This window comes from Leopardus geoffroyi, chromosome B4, assembly GCF_018350155.1.
Source record: "Leopardus geoffroyi isolate Oge1 chromosome B4, O.geoffroyi_Oge1_pat1.0, whole genome shotgun sequence".
In the NCBI taxonomy this organism is placed as follows: domain Eukaryota; kingdom Metazoa; phylum Chordata; class Mammalia; order Carnivora; family Felidae; genus Leopardus; species Leopardus geoffroyi.
Genome location: NC_059341.1, coordinates 96,573,827 through 96,599,423, shown reverse-complemented (window position 1 = coordinate 96,599,423; position 25,597 = coordinate 96,573,827). Strand labels below are relative to the sequence as shown.

At 39.5% G+C, this 25,597-nt stretch overlaps 1 protein-coding gene across 3 annotated transcripts in view; it reads right to left on the bottom strand.

The window, feature by feature from the left end:
- LGR5 (leucine rich repeat containing G protein-coupled receptor 5) overlaps positions 1–25,597 on the bottom strand; it is a 138,062-nt gene that overhangs the window by 49,868 nt on the left and 62,597 nt on the right. For 2 of the 3 annotated variants that reach the window (XM_045462700.1, XM_045462699.1), the window contains exons 2-3: positions 25,524–25,595; positions 6,494–6,565 (exon numbers count right to left, since the gene is read on the bottom strand). In XM_045462700.1, the coding sequence (XP_045318656.1) occupies positions 6,494–6,565; positions 25,524–25,595 (144 nt within the window). The remainder of the gene's footprint in view (positions 1–6,493; positions 6,566–25,523; positions 25,596–25,597) is intronic. The other variant, XM_045462702.1, reaches the window with a different exon arrangement.

The following is a 25,597-nucleotide window of genomic DNA, read 5'->3' as shown; positions in this document are numbered from 1 at the left end:
TCTTTTGCAAATACTTCTTTATTCTGTGCATCCAATAGAAGCAGAAAGCACCATACTGGATATGGGTTTAGGCACTTTTGGCTTCGTTTTTATCATTCACATATGGGTGAGAAAAGAAAATTTTCCACTTTCTCTAGAGACAAAGAACGGCTGCATATTTCTTTTAATTAATTTTTTTACTGTTTATTTATTTTTGAGAGAGATCAAGAGAGAGAGAGAGAGAGAGAGCACGCGCGAGCACAAGTGAGGGAGGGGCAAAGAGGAGATGCAGAATCAGGCTCCAGGCTCTGAGCTGTCAGCACAGAACCCAAGGCGGGGCTTGAACTCACCAGCCACGGGATAAAGACCTGAGCTGAAGTCTGACGCTTAACTGACTGAGCCACCCAGGTGCCCCATTATTTTCTTAATTTCTTTCCCTGATTTTAAAATATTACAAGTTTGAAAATGCTTTTATTTTAAAAATTTAAATATGTTGAAATTATTGAAGTTCTTAAAATATTGAAGTTTTAAAATTTAAAATATTTCATACAGCATCCCACGCTTCTTAACAGTACTTTATTTGGTTTTCTTTTCTGCCAACAGGGCTACGGGAGAACAGGTACAGTGAAGCAGAGGGAGATGAAATCATATGTTACAGGGGAACTTCATCACAGTTGATGGCTTGATCCTTAGGTATTCCTTCTGCCTAATTGTCCTGTGTTTAGGTAGGTATAAAGTAACTGTCGAGACTCTGTTGTAAGCCTATGTGGGAAGCAGAGAATTTTGGCTAATCATGACTTTTCCATGGTTAGTTTTACCCATCACCTCCATGGCTTTGGTTCTGGTACTGGGTGGCGGAAGGATGAGCTCTTCCTTGACTAACGGTCGACAGGAGAAAATGAACCTTTGCTGAAGAAAGCCTGGTTCAGAATTCCACTGGACTGGGTGTTTTACAATATAGAACCAATAACTTATTTTTCTATGAAGCCAGTATTTATAGAGATAATCTTAAATACTAGTGATCTTCCAGAGTTAACGGTAGTAAGATTTCAGATATAAAAGAGTCCTAGCTAAGGAGGGCTGTTGCTATCTTCATTTTCTTTCTTTCTTTCTTTTTTTAATTTTTAATGTTTATTTATTTTTGAAGGAGATAGAGACAGAGCATAAGTGGGGGAAGAGCAGAGAGAGAGGGAGACACAGAATCCGAAGCAGGATCCAGGCTCTGAGCTGTCAGCACAGAGCCCAATGTGGGGCTCGAACTCATAAACTGTGAGATCATGACCTGAGCCCAAGTTGGAGGCTTTACCAACTTAGCCACCCAGGTGCACCACTATCTTCATTTTCTTAATGGATTGGCTTACTATTATCTTTCTCTTTTTTTAATCAAATGCTCTCCTTACCTTCTCTATGCTGATCAGGGACCCAGATAAACATAATTTTTACACTACCTTTCTTACCATGCTATACAATAATCAGTTATCTCTTTCTTTCAGTGACTTTTGGGTTTTATAAAACACTTGGAAGAGTTGCCATGAAGAAAGAAGCAGGCTTATTCAGCATTTTACCCCTACCACTGTGGTCTCAACATGACCGGACTCAATTCTCCCTTTAATACTAAATATTTATAATGCCCCATCTATTATATTTAGATAAAATTCATAAAAATATAGCCTATTTACACACATCACTTCAAAGAAAAAAATCAATAGAATGTACTGCCCTAACTATATTATAAAGGAGAAATAAAAAAAATTTATAAAAAAGTGATACATGTATCATTATATAAATGATGCTCAGATAAGAGACATCTTTATGAACGAGTCAGATGTTGGGCTCTTTTTTTTAAAATAAAAACTGAAAAAAAATTTTTTTAAACTTACATCCATGTTAGTTAGCATATAGTGCAATAATGATTTCAGCAGAATCTTTTGGTTCACGCCCTACGTATAACACCCAGTGCTCATCTCAACAAGTGTCTTAGTGTCCCTTACCCATTTAGTCCATGCCCCCGCCACTACAACCCCTCCAGTAACCCTCAGTTTGTTCTCTATATTTAAGAGTCTCTTATGTTTTGTCCCCCTCCCTGTTTTTATATTATTTTTGCTTCCCTTCCCTTATGTTCATCTGTTTTGTATCTTAAATTCCACATATGAGTGAAGCCATATATTTGTCTTTCTCTGACTGACTAATTTCACTTAGCACAATACTCTCCAGTTCCATCCATGTTGTTGCAAATGGCAAGATTTCATTCTTTTTGATTGTCGAGTAATACTCCATTGTATATACATACCACATTTTTTTTAATCCATTCATCAGTCAATGGACATTTGGGCTCTTTCCATACTTTGGCTATTGTCGATAGCACTGCTATAAACACTGGGGTGTATGTGCCCCTTCGAAACAGCACACCTGTATCCTGTGGATAAATATCTAGTAGTGCAATTGCTGGGTTGTAGGCTAGTTCTATTTTTAATTTTTTGAGGAATCTCCATACTGTTTTCCAGAGTAGCTGAACCAGTTTGCATTCCCACCAGCAGTTCAAGAGGGTTCCTCTTTCTCCGCATTCTTGCCAACATCTGTTGTTGCCTCAGTTGTTAATTTTAGCCATTCTGACTGGTATGAGGTGGTATCTCATTGTGGTTTTGATTTGTATTCCCCTGATGATGACTGATGTTGAGCATTTTTTCATGTGTCAGTTGGCCATCTGGATGTCTTCTTTGGAGACGTGTCTATTCATGTCTTTTGCCCATTTCTTCACTGGATTATTATTATTATTATTATTTTGGGTATTGAGTTTGGTAAGTTCTTTATAGATTTTGGATACTAACCCTTTATCTGATATGTCAGTTGCAAATATCTTCTCCCATTCTGTTGGTTGCCTGTTAGTTTTACTGATTGTTTCCTTCATGTTTGGCTCTACTTTTAATGAATAAGGTTGGGTGCGAGAGAAACAGCATGACCAGAAGCTGTTTTGTACAAGAACCATGAAGTGAGATTAGAGTTCTACATGGATACTAGAATAAGAACTAGAATTCTTAAGATACATAACAGACTATGCTTATATGGGAAAGAAAGAAACAACCTTTATTAAAATAAGGATAACATGCTAAGATAAATGATAGATGTTGTAGGGGAGAAAATTAGGAAGTGTTAGACTCTCACAAATGAGCATGACATTTTCACAAATTCCTGTTCCTTGTAGAGGAGAATAGTGTAAAAATAATTCTCTTTTAGGACAAGATAAGGTTGAAATATCACAAAGCACATTTATCCTATCTCAAAGCTCCATCACATGCTGAGGCAAGCCTTCATTCTCCAGTACTGGAGAGCCTAATGGCAACAGAGAATTGAGGCCAAATTGGAAAAAAAAAAAAATCACAGTATTGCCTTCATAGAAGTCGGGTAGCAGACCCTGCTGGATAATGGAAGAGCAAGATTAGAAAAGCAACAGGCCACCCAAATAAATATATATATTACACAATTGTCATAACAGATTTTTATGACTGTTCTCCAAAAAATTTTAAGGCTATAATACAAAATCTTTACAAAGCAAACTTTGTTAATGAAATTCAACAGAACCTTATGTTTCATATTTCTCTGCTAATTTAATGGTAATTATTATTAAAAAAATTTTTTATGTTTTTTATTCTATTTTTGAGAGAGAGAGAGAGAGAGAGAGCAAGCAGGGGAGGGGCAGAGAGAGAGGGAGACACAGAATCCGAAGCAGGCTCCAGGCTCTGAGCTGTCGGCACAGAGCCTGACGTGGGGCCCAAACCCATGGACTGTGAGATCATGATCTGAGCCGAAGTCGGACACTTAACTGACTGAGCCACCCAGGTGCCCCAAATGGCAATTATTTTTAAGAAGAAGTTTTATACCTCCACGGTTATATATTTTTAATTTATTTTGTGGCTGTTGAGGTAATTCTTCTACTGCACTAATACTGTTTTCAACTAAATCATACAATACCTGGAATAGACAGGATGCATACACTGAATTATTCAGTGATTGTACGAGAATACATTTATTCCATTTAATTTTTCCTGTACAAATTATTAGGCCTATGCAGAACTTCTTACAAAACATTTTAGTGTTATTATGCATGAATATATTATTGACTCAAATTTGGTCAATTTACACTGGGCTGAGTAGCACATCACAGGACAGTTTGCTACATGCCAATCATCCAGAAAACCAATGACGTTGGTTTTCCAACACTCTGGGGCAAGCAGAATGGCCACAGTTGAGAACCATTGTTCTACTACTGAATGAAATACTTTCAAAACATTTGATGATTGAATTTGCTCATTGAATATTAGTCTTTAAGTCAGCAAAGCAAAAGGAAGAGCAAATATAATTCTGGGCAGAAGTCTTGCTCCTCTAAATTTCTCTTCATGTGGGCAGTGATCTAGCTACACTGCAAAGTCTGAAAATGCCATTCCCATACTTATAACTTTTCCTTGGCTTCTCATCATGCCTAGATGATAACAATGCTCATGAATTTTTGACATGACATACAGGATCCCTGGGACCGGGACCCTTTCTATCTCTCCACACTCTTCTGCAGATACTTTTCATCTTTCCCCAAATGCTTGAGTACCAATCTTCTTAGAGACGCCTGTTCATCCCAGGTACTTCCTGCCTCCGTGTCTCTGCATTTATCCCCTCAGTTGGTCACATTATGGTTGTTTCGCAGGTGTGCTAAGATTCAGCTCCTGGATCATCTGTTTGGAAAAACATTTCTTGCAGGAAGCCAAATCTGAACCATCAGACTGGACTAAATGCTTTCCAATTTCTGGATGCAGTGTCCTGCACAGGTCGCTAGACACATTTTTCAGATGAATCAGAGGAGACCTGTTTGTTTGGCTTTGTCCCACTATCTTGATCCCACAACCTATCACTACATTATAAACTCTTCAAAGGCAAGGGCCATACTTATTGATCTTTGTATTTTTAGCAATAATTTGTTCAATGACACACACACACATACACATGCATACACATGCTCTCTCTCTCTCGCTCAGTACTTACAAAATACATTTTGTTAAGTGAGTTAAAATAATTGATTCTAGTATAATTTATTTAACATGTATCCAAAATACTTTGTGGTACATAACTCAACATCGAAAACACATCATCTAAATTGTCTTATCTAAACTTGATTTATTTATGATGCATTTTGAATGGTTCCAAATATTCTGATGAGTTCATAGAGATATAGGTACATTAAAGAGTTGGTGCTACAGCTCAGAATTTTAGCACACACAATGAATGAACACATTAGGGTTTGGCAGTATGGCAACCTAAAAATATTTCTGCCTAGGGGCACTTGGGTGGCTCAGTCGGTTAAGCGTCCGACTTTGGGTCAGGTCAGGCTCTCATGGTTCGTGGGTTTGAGCCCCGTGTCAGGCTCTGTTCTGACAGCTCGGAGCCTGGAGCCTGCTTCAGATTCTGTCTCCCTCTGTCTCTCTGCCCCTCCCCCACTCAAGCTCTGTCTTTCTCTTTCAAAAAAATAAATAAACATTAAAAAAATTTCTACCTAACAGCAAAAACAAGTTAAGCGTAGGGGGACTGAACTCAACCACCTAAGCAGACCAAACGATGGTTCTGCTGCTACGTTTAATTTTTAACAAAATAGTAAATTTAAATAAAGCTGATTTCCATTGACCTGGATCCCTCAGGTCAATGAAATGCAATTCCCATTAAGGAGAAATGTATCAAATGTTTTCTTCGAGTTTAAAACTTTTATCTCAAAGAAAGGAAATAAAATCGGGATAGTCTCTGAGAAAAATTTCCTGGTATGACTTTCAACTTACATTACCTATTTTCTCTACCTAGGTGACTTTTTTTTTCCTACACAGAAGAAATGAAAGAAAATTAAGCAATGGGTACTAGAAGAAGGAGGCACTCAATAATAATGAGTTTTCTGATGAACAAACTGGGAAGTTGCACATTACATACTAAGAAAACCACTTTTAGAAGTCTTAGTGAATTAACATTTCTCAATTAAATAACTACTCAGTATATCTATTAGGCACTAGGCTTTTCCACGTCTATTCACAAATGGAACATAAACTTGGTAGTTTTTTGGCTGATCCTTACTTGGTGCATTATAAGGAGACAAGCTTCACAAATGGTTTGAGGCTGTGATCTCATTATGTAAGCATCGTAAGGGTTTATTCACCTGGTGATCAAGACGATTCAAGAGACTGTCCCCAACTTCATTACACAAAAGGAAAGGGAAATACACTTTTAAAAGTTTGAGTTGATAAGTTGCTTCCTTAGAGGCAATTTTAGAGTTTAAAGTAGAACAGGAGAGATGAACTTTTTTTTCACACACAAATCCAGCCTGGTATCATACTGTCCTATGGTACCAATGAAGGTAGGCTTTAACTGAAATGAATTATCCTGTGGTTCTAAACAGCTTGTTAGAGGGATTCAGTCTTTACAAGTTAATTAGCATCCACTTGACAGTAAAATCAGAAATATAGCAAATAACAGCCTGTTTACTTACAGAACTTTAAGACTATAAAGGCCAGCGAATGCTCCCTTGGGAATGTACGTCAAAGCGTTTCCAGAAAGACGTCTGTGGGTTTCAAGGGAGAAGAGAGACAGTAAGCATAGTGCTCTTCATGAATTCATTTAGTTGTTAAGAAATGCAATAGAATTTTGTTCAAACCACAAGTACCGAAAAACAACTGTAAAGAACCTTGGCTTGTTATATTTTGCGAAAAGTTTCTGTAAATTTCTAATCAAAAAAGCTGACAAAAGAAGTGTCTACGAATAAACATGATAAATTACCTATTTTACAATAAATCATTTAACAGCTTAGACTATATATGTAACTCTCCCTTTTAAAAAATTTTACACAAAACTAGCACCATATGGTAATTTTCAAAAATTGTACTATCAAAATGTGATTGTCCCATGATTTTTATAATTCTTTATAAGCCTAAATAAATCAGATAATATAACATAACAGTATTTCTGTTGCAATTATCCCACAAAATACCCAATTTTCTTACTACATTTGGCAAATAAGAATGCAGACTATCACGATCAGTTTTTTCCAAACTCTCTATAAAGGGTAGAGTAGGGGCACTTGAGTGGTTCTGTTGGTTAAGCATCCGACTCTTGACTTCAGCTCAGGTCATGATCTCATGGTTTGGTTTGTGAGTGCAAGCCCCACATCGGGCTCTGTACTGGCAGTATACAGCTTGCTTGGGATTCTTTCTCTCTCCTCCTCACTCTCTGCCCCTCCCCCACTAGCGGTGCACCCCCCCCCCACTCTCTCTCTCTCAAAATAAGTAAATAAAAACTTAAAAAAAAAGAAAAGGGTAGTAGCTTAATTAATGGTTTAATTGAGCAATACCTTAAAAATTAAAAACAATAAAGAGTGTTTAGTATGAAAGACATTCATATGGTTTATTTAATGGAAAGTTTTGACATCATTAACTGGTAAAGTTTAAAAAGTTTAGTTTATAATATTTTTCTAAGTGGGAAACAGTCAAGGTGATAGCATATGTAAAAAGATCAACAAGGTATGGTACCTAAAGCATTTGGTTAGTACTTTTTTGGCAATCACATCAAAGCCATAGATAGCCTCAGGAGTTAGATGGTTCCAGAAAATGGAAAATCCAAGAAGAACACAGTGACTCAGAAGAGCACAGAACCTTTTAAGGAGCTAATCACATTGTTGAATGGTGGGTAAAATTGGGAGTCACGACACCCCCATGTTTTCTTGATGGAGATGGAAGTTGGAGGATAAGGGTAGAGCGACCCATTTGATTAGTGCTTATTCCTGAAGGGCTTAACAGCTTCAAATTTATATATATTTTTTTTAATTTTTTTTTTCGTTTATTTATTTTTTGGAGGACGGAGAGAGACAGAGCATGAACGGGGGAGGGGCAGAGAGAGAGGGAGACACAGAATCAGAAACAGGCTCCAGGCTCTGAGCCATCAGCCCAGAGCCCGACGCGGGGCTCGAACTCACGGACCGCGAGATCGTGACCTGGCTGAAGTCGGACGCTTAACCGACTGCGCCACCCAGGCGCCCCCAAATTTATATTTTGGTATTATCTCCACATGAGAGAGGATTCATTTCCACTGAGTTCCACTGACCAGACTGAAATAAGCCAGCACGCAACTTCACGTCAGTGTCCCATTGCTGGTCCATATCATCGAGAATAAACTGTGAGTATTGAAATAAGTATTAGCTCATAAACAGAACCTCTGCATGGCATTTTTGGTATGTTTATTAAACAGCATCATTTGTGCAATTCAAATCGAATTGACTTAAAATGAAAATATATCACACTTTCTATAATCTTACTTTTATTTATTAAAAAAAAAATTAGGGGCGCCTGGGTGGCTCAGTCAGTTAAGTGTCTGGCTTCAGCTCAGGTCATGATCTCACTGTCCGTGAGTTCAAGTCCCGCTGTCAGCTGTGCTGACAGCTCAGAGCCTGGAGCCTGCCTTGGATTCTGTGTCTCTCTCTCTCTCTCTCTGTCCCTCCCTTGCTCATGCTCTGTCTCTCTCTGTCTCAAAAATAAATAAAAACATTAAAAAAATTAAAAAAAATTAAATACGTAAGAGAGACTTGGACCTTCCAAGAAACTCTGCCTGTTTTGGGTCTGCAGCACTAACTTGCTGTTAAAGAAGGTTTTTAGTTTCATTTCTCACTAATTACATGAAATATTAAGATAAGGTAGCTACTCAGGTCCCGTCTAGCTCCCACACTCTACGGTTTCTCTGTCTCGTTTTGTGTTTATTTGTATGTGTGTGCCTATTTTCCTTCCTTAAATATAACTTTGTTAAGATTCAGACAGCTCCTCCTGTCTTCCTCATGGTGCCTAAAGAAACTTTCTCAAACTGTAAATAAATTTAGTGGTTCGGAATAGAAGTAAGAAAAAAGAGTAGAAAAACAACAGACTCCATTTTCCACTCTAGTAAAAAGGTATCATTTTATGAAAGCCTTTGTTTCGAAATATGTTTGTGAAACTGGATTGAGGGGGAAGAAATTGATTGCCTCCTGTATATGGTCAGAAAAGTTTGAAGGCCACTAGCCTAGAGCATAGTAAGGCATTCAATAAATGTATGTCAATAACATGTAATTCAGCTAATATTTAACCAGGGTGGTTTCAGAGGTGTTTTGTTTATTTCCTATGAAGTTGTCTTACTACAAAACCCTCTTCAGACTTTCACACTGGCCTTCCGTCTAGTCTCCCACATTGAATCCCTCCCTACTCTCACTCATTCTGTATCCACTGATGGTCTTTGGAAAGCCAGCTCTGATTATATCCCTGCCCTACTCAAAACCCTTCACCAGTTCCTGTGCCAAATGAAAAGAAATGCAAAGTCCCCAGCTTCCTCTCCATACTTCCTTGATCTGTGCTCTATGCTGTAGCTAAACCAAACTATCAGGCTTGCTTTTCTTAGACATGCCCTCCACTGTCTCCCTTCTGGCCCTTTGCCCTATCTAAAATGTCCTCCTTATTCTCCCTTCCTGTCTCTCAAAGTAATTTTATTTCTGAGCTTTCCAAATTGATGGGAAATCTCTCTATTTTGAACCACTTTGGTAGCACTTTGTGCCTCTCTTATGGGTTTGCTGGCTCTCTTGTGTTACAGTGTGCACCTGCCTTGTCACACACATAATACTGGGAACCCCTTGAAAGTAGGAATTCTCTTTGTATCCACTGTAGTGCCTTGCATAGTGTCTGAAACAGAATAGGATGCCCCAGTAGTGTCCAACTAACCATTCAAGTAGAGACTATTAACTGTCTCCAGTATCCATTGTTCCCTCCATCTAGAATGATTCCCTCTACCCAGAGTTTTAGCAGAGTGTTTGGTCACTCGGCCAGAGACTACACTTCCCAACCTTCCTTGTATCTAAACATGGTAATTAATGCAACCAAGTTTGGCTATGATCAAAAGTGATGTGTGAAAACTACTGTGTCACCTCCTTGAAAGGGGTTTGCTTGTCCCCAATTTTGTTGATTACAGGATATTCCTGCAGAAGTGGTACTGGCGAGACAGCATTAATGATTCTGGTGTGGAAAACACTCCAAAGAAGGCAAAACAAGAACAGCAAAAGAGACAGAAGGAATCTGAGCCCCTGGATGACTTTACAGAGTGGAGCTGTCTCCTAGCCCTGAAGTCTACTTTGGATGATTAACGGAATCGGTATGATCCCTTGTTGTCCTCTGCAAACAAGTCCATGACTGAAGGATAATTTAGCTGGCAAGGCTTGTAAACCTCTGCTGTCTAGAGACCTCGTCTAGATGCTGGTCTTGAGGAACCACGTTTGCAAAGCTGCTCCAAACTTTAGCATTCACTCTTCTTGCTTCATTTCCCTTTTGTCCTTGTATCATTAGCTTGCAGCCGGCACACCTGAACTATCACAGCCACTGCGTGTTGCTGTGTTTCTAACAGCTAAAGCGTGTTTCTTCGTGCTAAAGTGGGAAGGCATTTACTTTATCATTCCTTCAAGCAATCTTTTTAGATCCAGTAAGTAGAGAGGGCCTGCTCTGTGTTGGCGCTGCTGTAGGCACAGAGATGCAGCACTGACCACTAGATGGGGAAAGCCCCTGACCTCATGCAACTTGCTTTCTTCTTCTTCTTCTTCTTCTTCTTCTTCTTCTAAATTTAAATCCAAGTTAGTTAACATAAAGTGTAATAATAATTTCAGGAATAAATTTAGTGATTCATCACTTACATATAACACCCAGGGCTCATCCCAACAAGTGCCCTCCTTAATAACTCTCACCCCTTTAGCCCATTGCCCCACCCAAGACCCCGCCAGCAACGCTTGGTTTGTTCTCTGTATTTAAGAGTCTCTTATGGGGCACCTGGGTGGCTCAGTTCGTTAAGCATCCGACTTTGGCTCAGATCATGATCTCACAGTCCATGGGTTTGAGCCCCAGATCAGGCTCTGTACTGACAGTTCAGAGCCTGGAGCCTGTTTCGGATTCCATGTCTCCCTCTGTCTCTGCCCCTCCCCCACTAGCACTCTGTCTCTCTTTCTCTCTCTCTCTCAAAAATAAAGATTAAAAAAATTAAAAGAAAAAAAAGAGTCTTTTATGGTTTGCCTCCCTCTCTGCTTTTATATATGCAGCTTACTTTCTAATGTGGAGAGAGCCATTATTATTATTTTTTTTTACGTTTATTTATTTTTGAGACAGAGAGAGACAAAGCATGAACGGGGGAGGGTCAGAGAGGGAGACACAGAATCCGAAACAGGCTCCAGGCTCTGAGCTGTCAGCACAGAGCCTGACGCAGGGCTCGACCTCACGGACTGCGAGATCATGACCTGAGCCGAAGTCTGCCGCCCAACCGACTGAGCCACCCAGGCACCCTGGAGAGAGCCATTATTAACAAAAGGACAAAGGAATACTACCACACAAAACATACCCTGAGAAGAAAATCAAGGTCAACAGGATAGAGAGCAATGTGGAGAGTGATGGGCTATTATCTCAGATAAGATGGTCAAGGAAACCTCTCTGCTGAGAGGGCATTTCAGCAGAGGTCTGAGACCTGTAGGTATCTCCGTGAAGGGAGCAGTAGTGCAAAAGCCCTGAGGGGGGAGTGGGCCTGGTGTGGTCCAGAAACCGCAAGGAGGCCAGCATGGCTGGAGAGGAATGAGAGAGGGAGAAAATGGCAGGGATGAGGTTGGAGAGGTGTCTCGGGCCACTTCACACAGGCCTCTGGAGGGCGAGGTAAGGACTCTGACCAGGAGAGGGCATGTGATTAGATCTATGTTTTAAAATGGTCCTTCCGGTGGGAGCTATTAAAGGGGAGAATGGAGTAGAAGCACAGGAGGCCACCGGAGCAGGTCAGGTGGGAGGTGCTGGTGCAGTGCTCCAGGGGCAGAGGTGGCCGGACGTGGTGGGATTTGGTGCCAACCTGGTAACTACTAGGGTCAGGACAAAATGTAGGCAGCGAAAAGGAGCAACATTTTATATTTATGGTTATATTTTACATCTAACTCACGTGCATTTGATTAGTTATCCAAAGTCCTACATGTAATACTGAAGTAAATGAATTGTGTACAACTAAGAGTTGCTTGTTGAATTAAGACAGACTCAGCTTGGTTGATGATCACATTTGACTTAGCTAATCACACTGAGCTGACTAATACCGGTTATTTCAGCACAAAAGTCCCTAACTATCCCTGCTTACAGTCATAATGTCAACAGTACGTTTCTGAGTTCTAGAGCAGAGCTTTCAAATGAATGCTTAACTCTTACTGCTGCTAATGTGTCCAGTGTCATCGAGTAGCTTTGATGGTTCCTGACACCTTGACTTTGGACATGAAAAGGAGAAAGTAAAAACTTTTTATTCATTTATCTTACTAGTTTAAATTATTGTTAGCGTAAATAACTTTGTGTTATGTTTCCTGAAGTCTAGCTTACTTCTCATGAACTGTTTTTTTCTGGGCAAGGACTTTCAGGACTAACCCATGGAACCATGAACCTGTGTTATTAGGGGAGTTTGTGTTAAAGCAAAGGAATTTATTTTATTTATTAAAAAATCTTTTAAATGTTTATTTATTTTTGAGAGACAGAGAGACAGAGAGACAAGTGTGAGCAGGGGAGGGGCAGAGAGAGAGGGAGGGAGACAGAATCCGAAGCAGGCTCCAGGCTCTGAGCTGTCAGCACAGAGCCTGACGCAGGGCTTGAACCCATGAACTGTGGGATCATGACCTGAACTGAAGCCAGACACCCAACTGACTGAGCCACCCAGTAACCCCAAAGCAAAGGAATTTATGATGCGCCATCAACTATTTGCTGGGCTGCTGGAAGATCTATCTCATTGACAAAAACAACAGTTTAAGGAAATCATTGGATCCATCTCATTTCTTTACTATGTGGGTTGTTTTTAGTAATTCTAAAATTAAATAAATATTAACTATAGGGGAAAAAAGGCTTTCCAATGAATACTTGAATAACGAGAACTGCACACAAATCTTTCTTGTGACTATTTGAACTAACAAATCTCTGGCAACTATGTTCCAACCCCAGAGACCCACATACCGTTTGTCTGAGAGTTGGATTCTTTTTTCTTGTTACTAAAATTATTTCATGGGAATATCTCTCCCATCATCTTCATTTCTATAATAAGATACAGCTTAATAAGGAAAACTTCTATATCTTTTCATATGATATAGAGAACATTTTTATTCCTAAAGATACTGCTCCATATATAAGACTCATATTGTCCCATTATCATTAGTTTCACTGACTCAGTTGCCATAAAAAGAAAAAAAATCAAGTTTTTTAATAATAGACGCATTCCTCTTCACGTAAGTCAAATAAGTAGATGTTTTGGTGTTCAAGCACCAATTAAAATATCTCTGAGGGGCACCTGGGTGGCTCCGTCAGTTAAGTGGTCAACTCTTGATTTCGGCTCAGGTCATGATCTAGCGCTTGGTGAGTTTGGGCTCTGCGTAGAGCTCTGTACTGACAGTGCAGAGCCTGCTTGGAATTCTCTCTCTTCCTCTCTCTCTGTTCCTCCACTTGTGCTCCCTCTCTCTCTCTCTCAAAATAAAGAAAAAAAAACTTAAAAAAAATCTTTGAGAGTGTATGTTTCTTTTAATCTCTATAGTAATTTGAATCCCTAAGTAAAGAAATCTAAAGGATTTTTGTTGTTTTGGGTAGCTTCATTTTGTGAAAAACAGAAGGACGAAAGCAAAGCAATCAGAGGTCACATCTGGTCCTTTTCCTGATTTCTCATCTCTGGATGTTGGCCTGGAGAGGGACAGGCATGTGGATAGAATGGGGTGTGCATGGGGAGTGGGAGGGCTTAACCTTGCTATCTGATTGACAGCCTCAGGGAAATTACCGAGCGAGGAACCATGGTCTAATATGGGCTTCCCGGGCTGAATTCCAAAGGCAGAGGAGCATTTCCAGAGCTAGTGAGAGGACCTGGCAAGTTCTACCAGGCCTCCTGGGTCAGTTCTTGTGAGAATATTTTGCCTTGTAATTCTTGTTTTTTTTTTTTTTTTTTCCTTTCCCTTTTCAGTTTTCTTCCTTCTCACCATTAGTGTGCTGTGAGGTTTAAAAAAAGCCTCTTAACCTTCCTAGGCCTCATTTCACTTATTGTTTTAAAATGATAAAGTTTTTTCACAATGGTCTTTATCTGCCCTCAAATTGTTTTTCTGGTACACGTGTGTTTCCTGCTTACCCTCAGTCTTTCCCCCTCATCCTCTCTCTACCCTGCTGTTTTCTTCTTGTTTATTGTAAGCTTCCTTTATGACATGTCATTAACAATTTATTTTATTTTTATGTCACTAACATTTTAGAAGCACTTTTCCATATTTTATATCAGGAGGTAGATCAGAGATTATTATTGTCCACATTTTTGTAGGTAAAAGTACCAAAGCTCAGACAGGTTTCACGTAAAATGAAAAACATCCTTTTCCCCATATCATTTAAATGTGATTTAGTCTTTTCTGAGGGTGCATGGAAGCTCTGTAACAGCAGGGCTACTTAAACAATCAGGGCAGGATGAACTTAAATATGATAACCCTTATGATTTAAAAGAAGACTTTTCTGACTACTTAGCAAATTCGTACTGGCTCTGAGAAATTACTGCTTTATTTTTCAACTTTTTTACAAAGTACATGAGACCTGGATGATACACATTCTCTACTTGCAAAATTAATTTGTCCTAGAAAATTGGTGAGGGCTAACATCAGGCTTAATGGTAGTAGTTTCCCCCTCTTCCCATGCTGAAGATCTGGATGACACTTGCTGATTTCCAGTTTTCTGGTACTATTTTCTTTCTCTGTGATTTTATGATATTAATTTCCAAGGACTCTGTTACTATTTCTGGATTTCTTTTCACTCTTCTGAGTTGTGATTCACCTGAATAATTGTAGTTACACTATCACTTAAACATAAAATCTCTGAGGTCTCTTATTCCTGTACGATGTATCAAAATATTCTCATATGAAGAAATTCTTCTAAAATAAAGTTAGGAAGAATCATAATAATATTGTAATCAATGACTTTTAAAAGATAAAGTGATGAATACAAACATTATAGTCAATTCAGATTGGTTATTCATGATTCAACTGTGGTGAGTAAATGCTCTTGCTGTTTTGGGGGCCGCTCCATTGATAAGTGTCACTTTGGGTTATTCTTAAAGGAGCCAAGTGTCTCGGTGATATGAAGAGTTTGACAAAAATAAGATGAAACTGATAGATGTAATCTACTGATCTTCTCTCTGCTGGCAGTAATGCATCATCATTGTAATTGGCCAAGCTCACCATGGTAGGTTTTCTTTTATGAGATGCCCACGCCAGTGAAAAGGCCCAGATGCTTAGAGTTTAACCCTCTGGCATTCATCTTTGGTAAGGTTTGCTGAAGCCCATTTGGCAGCCTTGGATGTAAGGAGTATGAAATTCCATCGACTGTTTTTCTTCCCATTGGAGGAAATAAGTGTCTTACCTAATATGCCTCAAGAAGTTGTGATTTTCAAAAAAATGTGGTCTGCTTCCCACCCCCCAGTAAATTAAGCATATCCAATTGGTCAAATCCAGTAAAAAAAAACTTTCCTTTTTTAAACTATGTGTTTTTGAGCTGTCCATTTTGCTTTCATTATTAGATAGGGTAAAAATATTCAGATTTCAAGGTTCAAAGGCTAAGACCACTGGAATGAATAAATGAACTCTTCAGGGCAACAGAGAATACTTCAGTGGGCATAGAGCCCTATGGTTTCTTTAACCACAGACTAGTGGAGTACAATACTAACTCCTTTGTGAAACCTCCCTTAATTCCCTCAGTCTACAGTCATCTTTCCTATAGGACATATTCTATACAAGGCTATCTGTAAGGTTCATTTTCTACCTTTTATTTTGTAGTCTACCTGATTTGATTATAGATTCCTAAGACCAGTAATCTTATTGCCTGCACACAGCGGGATGCTGAATCAATATTTATTGATTGATCATTTGATCTGATCTCTAAAGACAGTTGGCCATTATGCTACAGTGGCTTTAGGTCTGGCATAATTATTCCAAGATGGCTGGCCAGTCACACAACCAGATCGGAACTAGCTGAGGAATATGCCTTCTTCATTACACATCAAATTTAAATTCAGCCATTTCTTTGAGTACTTTCAATATGCCACTTATAGTGCTTTGGGGCATGCTAGCAGTACCTACCTCTTACTAAACAATTTGCAAGTTCCAGGCGCAGTGTTGAAGTACTTTATATACATTGTGCTATTTCATTATTATAAAAACCATATTAAACAACATAATTATTCACCTTTTACAGAGGGGAAAATGAGTCACAGACAGGTTATTTGCTCATGCTTATATAGAAAAGTTTACAAAAGAGAATTTGGTTCAACATAGCATTTTGGCTTAAAAATTTGAGATTTTAACCATTACTTGGTTTTTAACCATTACTTGATCTGGAGCGTAGGTTGGCCAGGAAAAATCAATCTAAAACAGGAAAAACACAAGGACACAAATGGCTGCATCACTGGGGTTAAGGCCATAAGGAAACTGTGCTCACCGCTTCTTATTCAGATTCCTCCATTGCCCTCCAGATCCTGTGCAACCTCATCGTTCCTCACCACTATGACTAGTGGTCTCACTTTCTTATTGTTAGCCCCTCTTTTAATTCTCATCAAGTTTCTGTCCTCACACGTTTTCTTTTTTCTCTGTCTGGTGGTGCTCAAACTTTGGTATACATTGCCATCTCCAGAGAAGCTACAAAAAATTCAGATCCCCAGGCTCCCACTCAGATTTAGTGAATTAGAATTTCTAAGGGGAAGGATTCAAGAAACTGCATTTTAAAAGAGGCAGCCCAGATGATTTTAATATGGGTAGAGAGCCACACCGGGAAACACAGAGCCTACACATTCTCTCAAGATCCTCGTCTGTTCCAGCACCTTCAAAAATCACCTCTTTGTAAACAACTCTTTAGTCATTCTTTCTAGAGCAGACTCATCATGCTCCAGACTCATATTCCAACTGTGTTAATGACATCCCATTTGGATGTCCCACTGGCACCTTACACCTAGTTTCTCCAGAACCAGGCATCCCCTGCCTCCAAAATATCAGTTGTTCCCCTTGAATTTCCCGTTTCACTGACTGTGCCTCCCCTGTCTTCTGGCACCTAATCTCATAGCCTTACTCAGAGTCATCTCTTACCTTTGGACATTGCTTTAGGTCCCCACAATCAACTGATGAGTCCCTGACTATCTTCCTGCACTGTGATGCTTCATATATCCCAGTGGGTCTCAGCTCACCTCTAGAGCTTTAAAAAATAATGTCTGAGTCCCCACTGAATCCCATTAAATCAGAATCTCTGGGAATAAGCCCCAGTAATTAATAGTTTTAAAAACATTCCAGGTGAGGGACATTTGGGGGGCTCAGTTGCTTAAGCATCTGACTCTTGATTTTGGCTCAGGTCTAGGAGCGTCTCACTGTTGTGAGATGGAGTCTTATGTCGGGCTCCTCCTCGATGAGCATGAGCCTGCTTGGGATTCTTTCTCTCTCTCTCTCTCTCTCCCTGCCCCTTCCTTGCACACTCTCTCTCAAAATAAATAAATAAATAAACTTAAAAAAATTTCAAAATGCTTCCGGTGATTCTAATGCATATGTAAAGGCGGAAAAGTCTGAAATAATTCTCAGTTTAATATTGATAAGGTCAACTAGAGGCCTTTATATCTCCGTCCCCAGAGATGATGATTCATCCATTACTTGTTGGGAGAATTAGGAGAGGTTAGTTAATGGGTTTTAATAATTATCCAGAAGAGACAATAAGAACCTGAACTATGTGGTGATGAAATAGAGTCAACAAATGGGAAAAGAGTGTGGAATTATAAACTCTGAATCTGGAAAATGGCTGATACTAGGGGGTGAGAGAGAAAGCGTGACAGACACAAAAGGAGTGACAGACACAATGATCACAAGTTTGGATAATAAGAATGCTGATGGCAAGCAGGAAAGGCAAGAGAAAAAGCTTGTTGGGGGGCAGGATGCATAAATCTGGTTCTGCGCTTGCCAAGTTTTAAAGTATTGGTGGCGTAGATGGAAGTGCCACTTAGTTGAGGATTCTCAAAGTATGGTCCCTAGACTAGCTAGTCCCTAGACTAGCAGAATTTGATTACTTATGCAAATTCCTGACATCTTCCCCTCCTATTTCCAACCTGCTGAAGAAACGCTGTGGTGGGATTCAGCAATGTGTGCTTTGACAAGCACTCCAGATGATTTTGATCTCATCAGAATTCGAGAACCACTGGCCCGGAGTAGTGGTCCTCAAATTTATCATGCATCAAAATTCCCTGAAGAGCTTGTTAGCGGCGGTTTCCTGGGCCTAATCCCCAGAATTTCTGATTCAATAGGTTGGAATGGGGCAAAGCATTTGCATTTCTAACAAGTTCATAGGGGGTGTCAATGCCACAGGTCCAGGGACCACACTTTGAGAAACGCTGGTCAGCAGTGAAAGACAAAAGAAATCTGAACCAGAAACATTGATTTGGTGGTTGTCTACCTAACAAAAATGGTTCAGCTTTTGGGTTTCCTTCTCAGACAACCGCAGGTGTCTCCTAATGGGTCTGTAGCCTCCTATCAGGTCTCTCTGCTTCTATAATTCTCCAATCTCTTTTGCATACAGAAGTCAGAGAAATCTTCTAAAATCATGAATCCTATTATTTTACTAGCTGTACACAACCCTCCAGTGGCTTTCCATTGCTCTTATTTTAATTCTTATACACAGCCTCATCGGTCCTGTGTGATCTGATCTTTGCCTTCCTTTCCAACCTCATCCCATGCCAGTCCCCCTCCCTTTCCCTCTGTAGCAGCCACAGTGATCTTCCATGTCTGCAAACACATTACATTCCTTCCTACCTCAGGACCTCCACTCACACTGTTCTTTTGGCAGAAACACTATTCCAGCTCTTAGGACCACCACCATCCCTTCATCCTCCTGATCTCAGTGTAGATATCCTCTTTTTAGACTTTCCCTCTTTGTCTTCTCTTGTCATTTATTCTCTCCCTGTGCTTGTGCTCTTCATCACTTTTGTTACAATCATCAAATATCTCAGGTGCTAGTGTCCTCATGTACAATCTGTCACGCCCGCTAGATTGTTAAGCTCCCCTATGGCGGGGACTTGTTGAACAATTGAGTGAACCATAGCAAGTCCTAGTCTCTCTTATGTTCCCAGTAACTCAAGAAACACGTATTGAATGAACAAACTAAAAAGCACCTGAGAAAGGAGACAATAAAAAGAAGTGCAGAGATCTGGGGAATGTCTACCTTTTATAGGAGCTGAGGGGTGGAGGAGGAAGGATGCTAAAGAGAAAAAGGGGAGGAGCCAGAGAGGTAGACACTTTCACAACACTGCCCAAATGTCATAACATAAGATACACACACCCATGAGCACACACACGTGCACACGCACGCGCGTGGACAGATATCTAAATGTCTAGCTTATATAGACATATATAAGAATATATATATAGACATATATATACATACATATACATATATACATATATATAGACATATATAGCTACACAACCTCTAGCTATATGGATAGACGTTTGGAAGAGAACCAAAATAATTGCCATGAAGTAATATTAGAGAAAGCGAGTTTCAAAGAGGCAGCATTTTTAAAAAAAATTTTTTTTAACGTTTATTTATTTTTGAGACAGAGAGAGACAGCATGAACGGGGGAGGGGCAGAGAGAGAGGGAGACACAGAATCGGAAGCAGTCTCCAGGCTCTGAGCCATCAGCCCAGACCCCAACGCGGGGCTCGAACTCACGGACCGTGAGATCGTGACCTGAGCCGAAGTCGGACGCTTAACCAACTGAGCCACCCAGGCGCCCCAAGAGGCAGCATTTTTAACCATTTGCCAGATCCATGAAGACAAGAGACGGAACACTGTGACAAAGCCAAGGGGCACGAAGATTATTCATGGGCATGAAGGTGTTTTCATTTTACTAACACATCCAATATGTGAATTGGAGTTTACCAAAGTTCTCTCATCATTATTTCATTTGATCTTCAGGAAAAAATCTCAAAAGACAGGCAGGACAGCTCTCACTATTTTCAGCCCCATGATGAGGAAGTAGAAGTATCAAGCGTAGATTGTGCTTTCAGGAAGTCTGGTGGTATTTCTCATTACAAATTTCATCTACAATAATCGGTATCTACTATTTATATAGAGATTCTTCAAGGCCAACCATAATATGAGCAAGCAGTTCCAGGGAACAATAGTAACTTAAAAACAGACCTCCCTAGAGCTTCTCATGTTTCCTTGATGGCTAAATCGAGTATTTGATTCCAATAGCATTAGAATCTGGAAAGATTTTAAAATACTACTCGGAAACAAAGGCGTTCAGCTCACACTGTTTAAAATGGTAACAGTTCATTTTCCCCTCTGGTTTCATCAAACTACTAATCTAAGTTTAATGGGACTTGTGGATGTGAGCATTAGGAACGCTCTGCCATTAGCTCCTAACATCTGAACCACACTCTGGGTACCAAATCTTTAATTTGTCCAAATAGCAAGCATTAACATAAGTCCCTAATAGAACTGAATCAACAGAACTGAGAGAGACACTGTTGGAGAGAAGTGCAATTAGCTTTCAGGATGTTCAAATTTGGGAAAGAACTATTCTGCACTGATCATGTTTGAGAGTTTGAAAGTTTTCTTTAAAAAAATTTTTTTTTGATGTTTATTCATTTCTGAGAGAGAAAGAGAGAGAGAGAGAGAGAGAGAGAGAGAGAGAGATGGAGCGTGAGCAGGGGAGGGGCAGAGAGAGAGGGAGACACGGAATCCGAAGCAGGCTTCAGGTTCTGAGCTGTCAGTACAGGGCCTGACGTGGGGCTCAAACCCACGAACTGACTGTGAGATCATGACCTGGGCTGAAGTTGGAGGCTTAACCGACAGAGCCACTCAAGTGCCCCTGAAAGAGCTTTTCCTTCCCAAGTCCTGGATCCCTGGGTTACTGCAAAGTCAGGCTTTTGAAAGAGGAAAGAAAGAGGTTGGACTCTTCTTGAAGGTGTTTTCATTTTACTAACACAGCTCAACGGGTGAATGAGAGCTTACCAAAGTTCTCTCATTATCATTTCATTCAATTCTCAGAAACATCTCAAAGCACAGGCGGGGCAGCTCTTGCCATTATCCCCGGAGACCCAGTGAAATCAAGTGGATTATCAGGTAGTGCAGAGACAAGACCTGGGTTTTGCCTCTGAATCCTGCCCTTTTCTCCCTACACAGCACAGCCTTGCCACACTCAGATACCATGTTTTTGTTTTTTTCCAAAAGAAGAAGGCTCTCCTTCTCTTTGTTTTTTTTTTTTTTTTAATATATTTTATTTTTTAAGTAATCTCTATACCCAACATGGGGCTCGAACTCACAGCCCCAAGATCAAGAGTCACATGCTCTACCCACTGAGCCAGCTAGACGCCCACTCTCTTTCTCTTTGTAACAATAGGACGTTTGGCCTCTGCATGTCCAGTCACTGCGTAGAGTTAAAAAAATAAATAACACTCATAAATAAGACTTGAATATGTGGCACAAGTAGCAAACATTCTAGAACGTCAGGAGGGAAAGGAACTCATCAATGGTGAGGACCTTTATTTTTCTTAAATCATTGCCTCAGGTAGTCACTTTTTCTGGGGTTATAATATACATATATTTCTTTTTTTTTTTTTAATTTTTTTTAACGTTTATTTATTTTTGAGACAGAGAGAGACAGAGCATGAACGGGGGAGGGGCAGAGAGAGAGAGGCAGACACAGAACTGGAAGCAGGCTCCAGGCTCTGAGCCATCAGCCCAGAGCCTGACGCGGGGCTTGAACTCACGGAGTGTGAGATCGTGACCTGAGCTGAAGTCGGACGCTTAACCGACTGAGCCACCCAGGCGCCCCAATATACATATATTTCTAAACAGTGAGTCAGGGAGTACCGTTAAGGCTTTATTGATTCTTAGAGGGTTTTAAACTGCGACACCTTTGCTAAGCTCCAGATGAGGACTGAATCATGGCTGTCTACATAGTTCACAACATAATTAAATGAATTAAACTAGGGAAATGATAAGTTGGGTAATTAGTGAACAGGAAGAGTGGTTACTTGCCTTTATCAATAGTGATTTTTAAAAATTGAGTTTTGTGGTGAGAGTTTTATTAAAATCATTAATAGTATCCATAACACCTTCTTATTTAACAGATAAAGAGAAAAAGCCAGAGATAAGCTGAATAAATTGAATGAAGGAATACTTTTAGGATAGTGCTCTACTGTCATAACAAAAGATACACACACACACACACACACACACACACACACACACCCCAGATATCTAAATGTCTGTATCCAGCTGCATGGTTGTCATTTGTTGATTCAGGTAGAATACCATATAAACATGCTGTTTAAGCATATGCAGGCACATATAAAAATAGTCACTAAGGTTTTGTACCTATGAAGCAGTGCTAAATTGGTGATACTCTGACAATTCTACATCTGAAAATTCTGATGACATTTCTCCATAGCCAATAATCGGTGATGGTAGTGAATTGATAACCTGAATATCCAATCTCTCCCAGCTGGGCAGACAGATCTCTCTCCTACTCTCTCTATTTCATTCCTCCACATATACACAGACAGACACAGCCATATGACAGACCTATGATTACAAAACTCAATTTAAATAACAGTTTTGTGCAAACCACTGTGCTACGTACTACTGGGGAAAAGAAATGCACAAATCACGTACAAATCCTACCGCTTCCTCTACCTTCTGAGTGTGGCTTTAAAGGTGGGTTTGAATTTTAGCCCTGACACCACTTCATGATCTTGGACAAATTTCTTATTTTCTCTGCACTTCGTTTTTTCTTTTTTTTTTTTTAATCTACGAAGTGGGGATAACAATAATATCTACTTTTATGGGGTTGTTAGGAGGATTCAGTGGGAAAATTTTGAACAGAGTAAGCTACTATTGTTGTCATTATAATTACATTATTATTCTGAAGATATTCTACTCTAGAAGAGAATACAGACTTAAGCATAGCTAAGTCTAATGAAATTATGAGCAACATACCAGAGGCATAATCACAATACTCTGCAAAACGGGTGCTTTTTGTTTGTTTGTTTGTTTTTTTGCTATGTTTTGTTTTGTTTTAAACACAACACCCTAAAATGAGACTTGGGAACAAAAGAATAAACCAAACAGAGCTGATCATTTCTCCAGGTTCTATAAATACTATCCCCTTTTGCCATGAAGTGAATAATGATGTCTTCAAAACATCAGTCAGATACAACATAGAATTATATATGAGAAAGTGGTCTAGCTTTTACATTCTGCAAGTCGGCCAACTCAATAGAGGGCATTCCAGGACAGAATGAAAAACTAGAATGAATAGTCCTTTAAGGGTCCCCTCTATTTCTGAAATCCCATGATTCCACAGTCAAGACCCTTAATGGAGTTTCCAGATATCAAAATAAGACAATATAGAAAAATATCTTTTTCAAATGGTAGTTCCTTCCCTATTTTTTTCCCCCTGACTTTCCTCAATTACCTTTTGAGAAACCGGCCTTGGAACAGAATTAACATTCACCTCATGAAGAATGAGGAGTTATTTTGAATGAGTTGGTCACTGAGGGAGGAATTCTACTGAACAAAGTCCTTACGGAAGTGAATTATTTATTGATTCAGTTTGTGGTCTAAAGTTGAGGTGCATGTTGACACAGAATGGAAGCCTTGTGCCATCTCATAGTGTAAGGAAATTAAAGAGAAAAGCATAGGAAATGCACACCTTCGAAATACACGGGAAAATAGGACTAAGCATCGTAGGTTAATTATGGTGAGAAAGGGAAGATGAGAAGGATGGAAATGAGGAAAAAACACTAATCAAAATTTGCTAAAGGTTATCTTTAGAAATATTAGCTAATGTCTACCACATCTGTTATTTTTTTCTAAGGCAGCTAACTTGTATGAGAAGCTCCTTTTACATGTTTTGCTTTCTCATTGTTCATTAATTCATTTACTCATCCATCAAAAATGTATTGATTATTTTTTAAAATATTTATTTTGAGAGAGAGAGTGTGTGTGAGCATGAGTGGGGGAGGGGCAGAGAGCAAGGGAGAGAGAATCTCAAGCAGGGTCTGAGCTCAGCACAAAGCCCAACTCGGGGCTCAATCCCACTGTGAGATCATAAACTGAGCCCAAATCAAGAGTCGGACAGTCAACCAACTGAGCACCCCAAAAATGTGTTGATTATTTATTACATACAAGCCATGACTAAGCTAGACAAGGTCTCAGCCCTGATCAAGGTTAATTTTTAGCAATGGAAATGGTCAGAGAGAAAAAAGAAGACGGGAAAAGAGGAGCTGGAAAACCCCGATTGAAAACCCATTCTTTGAATGATAAAAACTTGCTGTACAATCCCATCTTCTGAGCTTCCCCACTGTAACTCTGGAAAACAATCTGGACATATATTCAACTTTCGGTAGTAAAACAATAGCATTTGCAAAAATATAAGGCCATCAAAAATAAAGAGAAAAGCCTTAGGGAAGTGTGAGAATATTATCCTCCTGAAAAAGGAAAAAATCGACATAGTGTAATTTGGTTACGATGGAATATTCTTTCCACTTCCCGCGGCGGATCATGCAGTGCATCAACCATTTAAATTACTCTCCAGATTGGACCTTGACTTTAGGATTTATAAAGGAAGTTTTTCAAAAGAGGTCATTGCCTAAACAATTCCTTTAATCAACAGTCAGAGGACTTACTCTAATGATGGTGCCAAACTTTCTTCATGAAGACTGAGATGGCACCTCACTCCCTCAGTCTCCATCACTCAATAGGGTAAGAAGATCAAATGAATTTTTAAATGCAGATTTTTGGATTATACAGTTCTTTTTTGTCTTCTGGAAAATGATTACTAGACCTAATCAAGATTCCTCTGTGTATCATTAGCTAATTTTAGCTTCCTCCTTTTTTATTTTTTATTTTTTTTACAGTGACTTTGGGAGAGCCCAGTTTGATGTCCTCTGTGGATTTCATGTTTTTCTGTTCAAGCCTTGAGGGAAGCTAAATGAAGAAGTAGGAAAATAGTAATTAAAAGTGATTAGGACAAGAAGTTTTGGTGCTATGGAATGTGGACCCAATTCTCCCGGTCATAACCCAAACCAAGCGGCAGTTTTTGGTTTTGATTATAGCTTTACTTGCTATTTTAATAAACATGAACGAGTATTCAAACTTTTAATATCCTGCTGCTTAACTATTTCCAAAGAGACATCCAGCTCTTTTAAACAGCCTTTGTTTTAAAATTTTAGTTTGGCTCAGTCTCACCTTAGAAAGTTGTAGCGTCATGGTAAACTCTTTTATAAGTTGATTTCCAGAATCACAGGCAATTTTTTTTTCTCCCCTCCCAAGTAAGTGTTTCCTCATGTGCCAAAATTGTTGGTGCTGACAGCTTTTTTGCCTTGTTTTATCTGGTTCCCACAGTTAAGTATGAGAGGCAAACACAAGAATGTGCGCAGTGTTGACTGGACGCATCACTACTACGGCGATACTTACAACTCCTCTAGGAAGCGGAGACTGTGCAGGGGACTCGGGGGCAGTTGACTGATGTTGTTCATACTGAGGTCTCT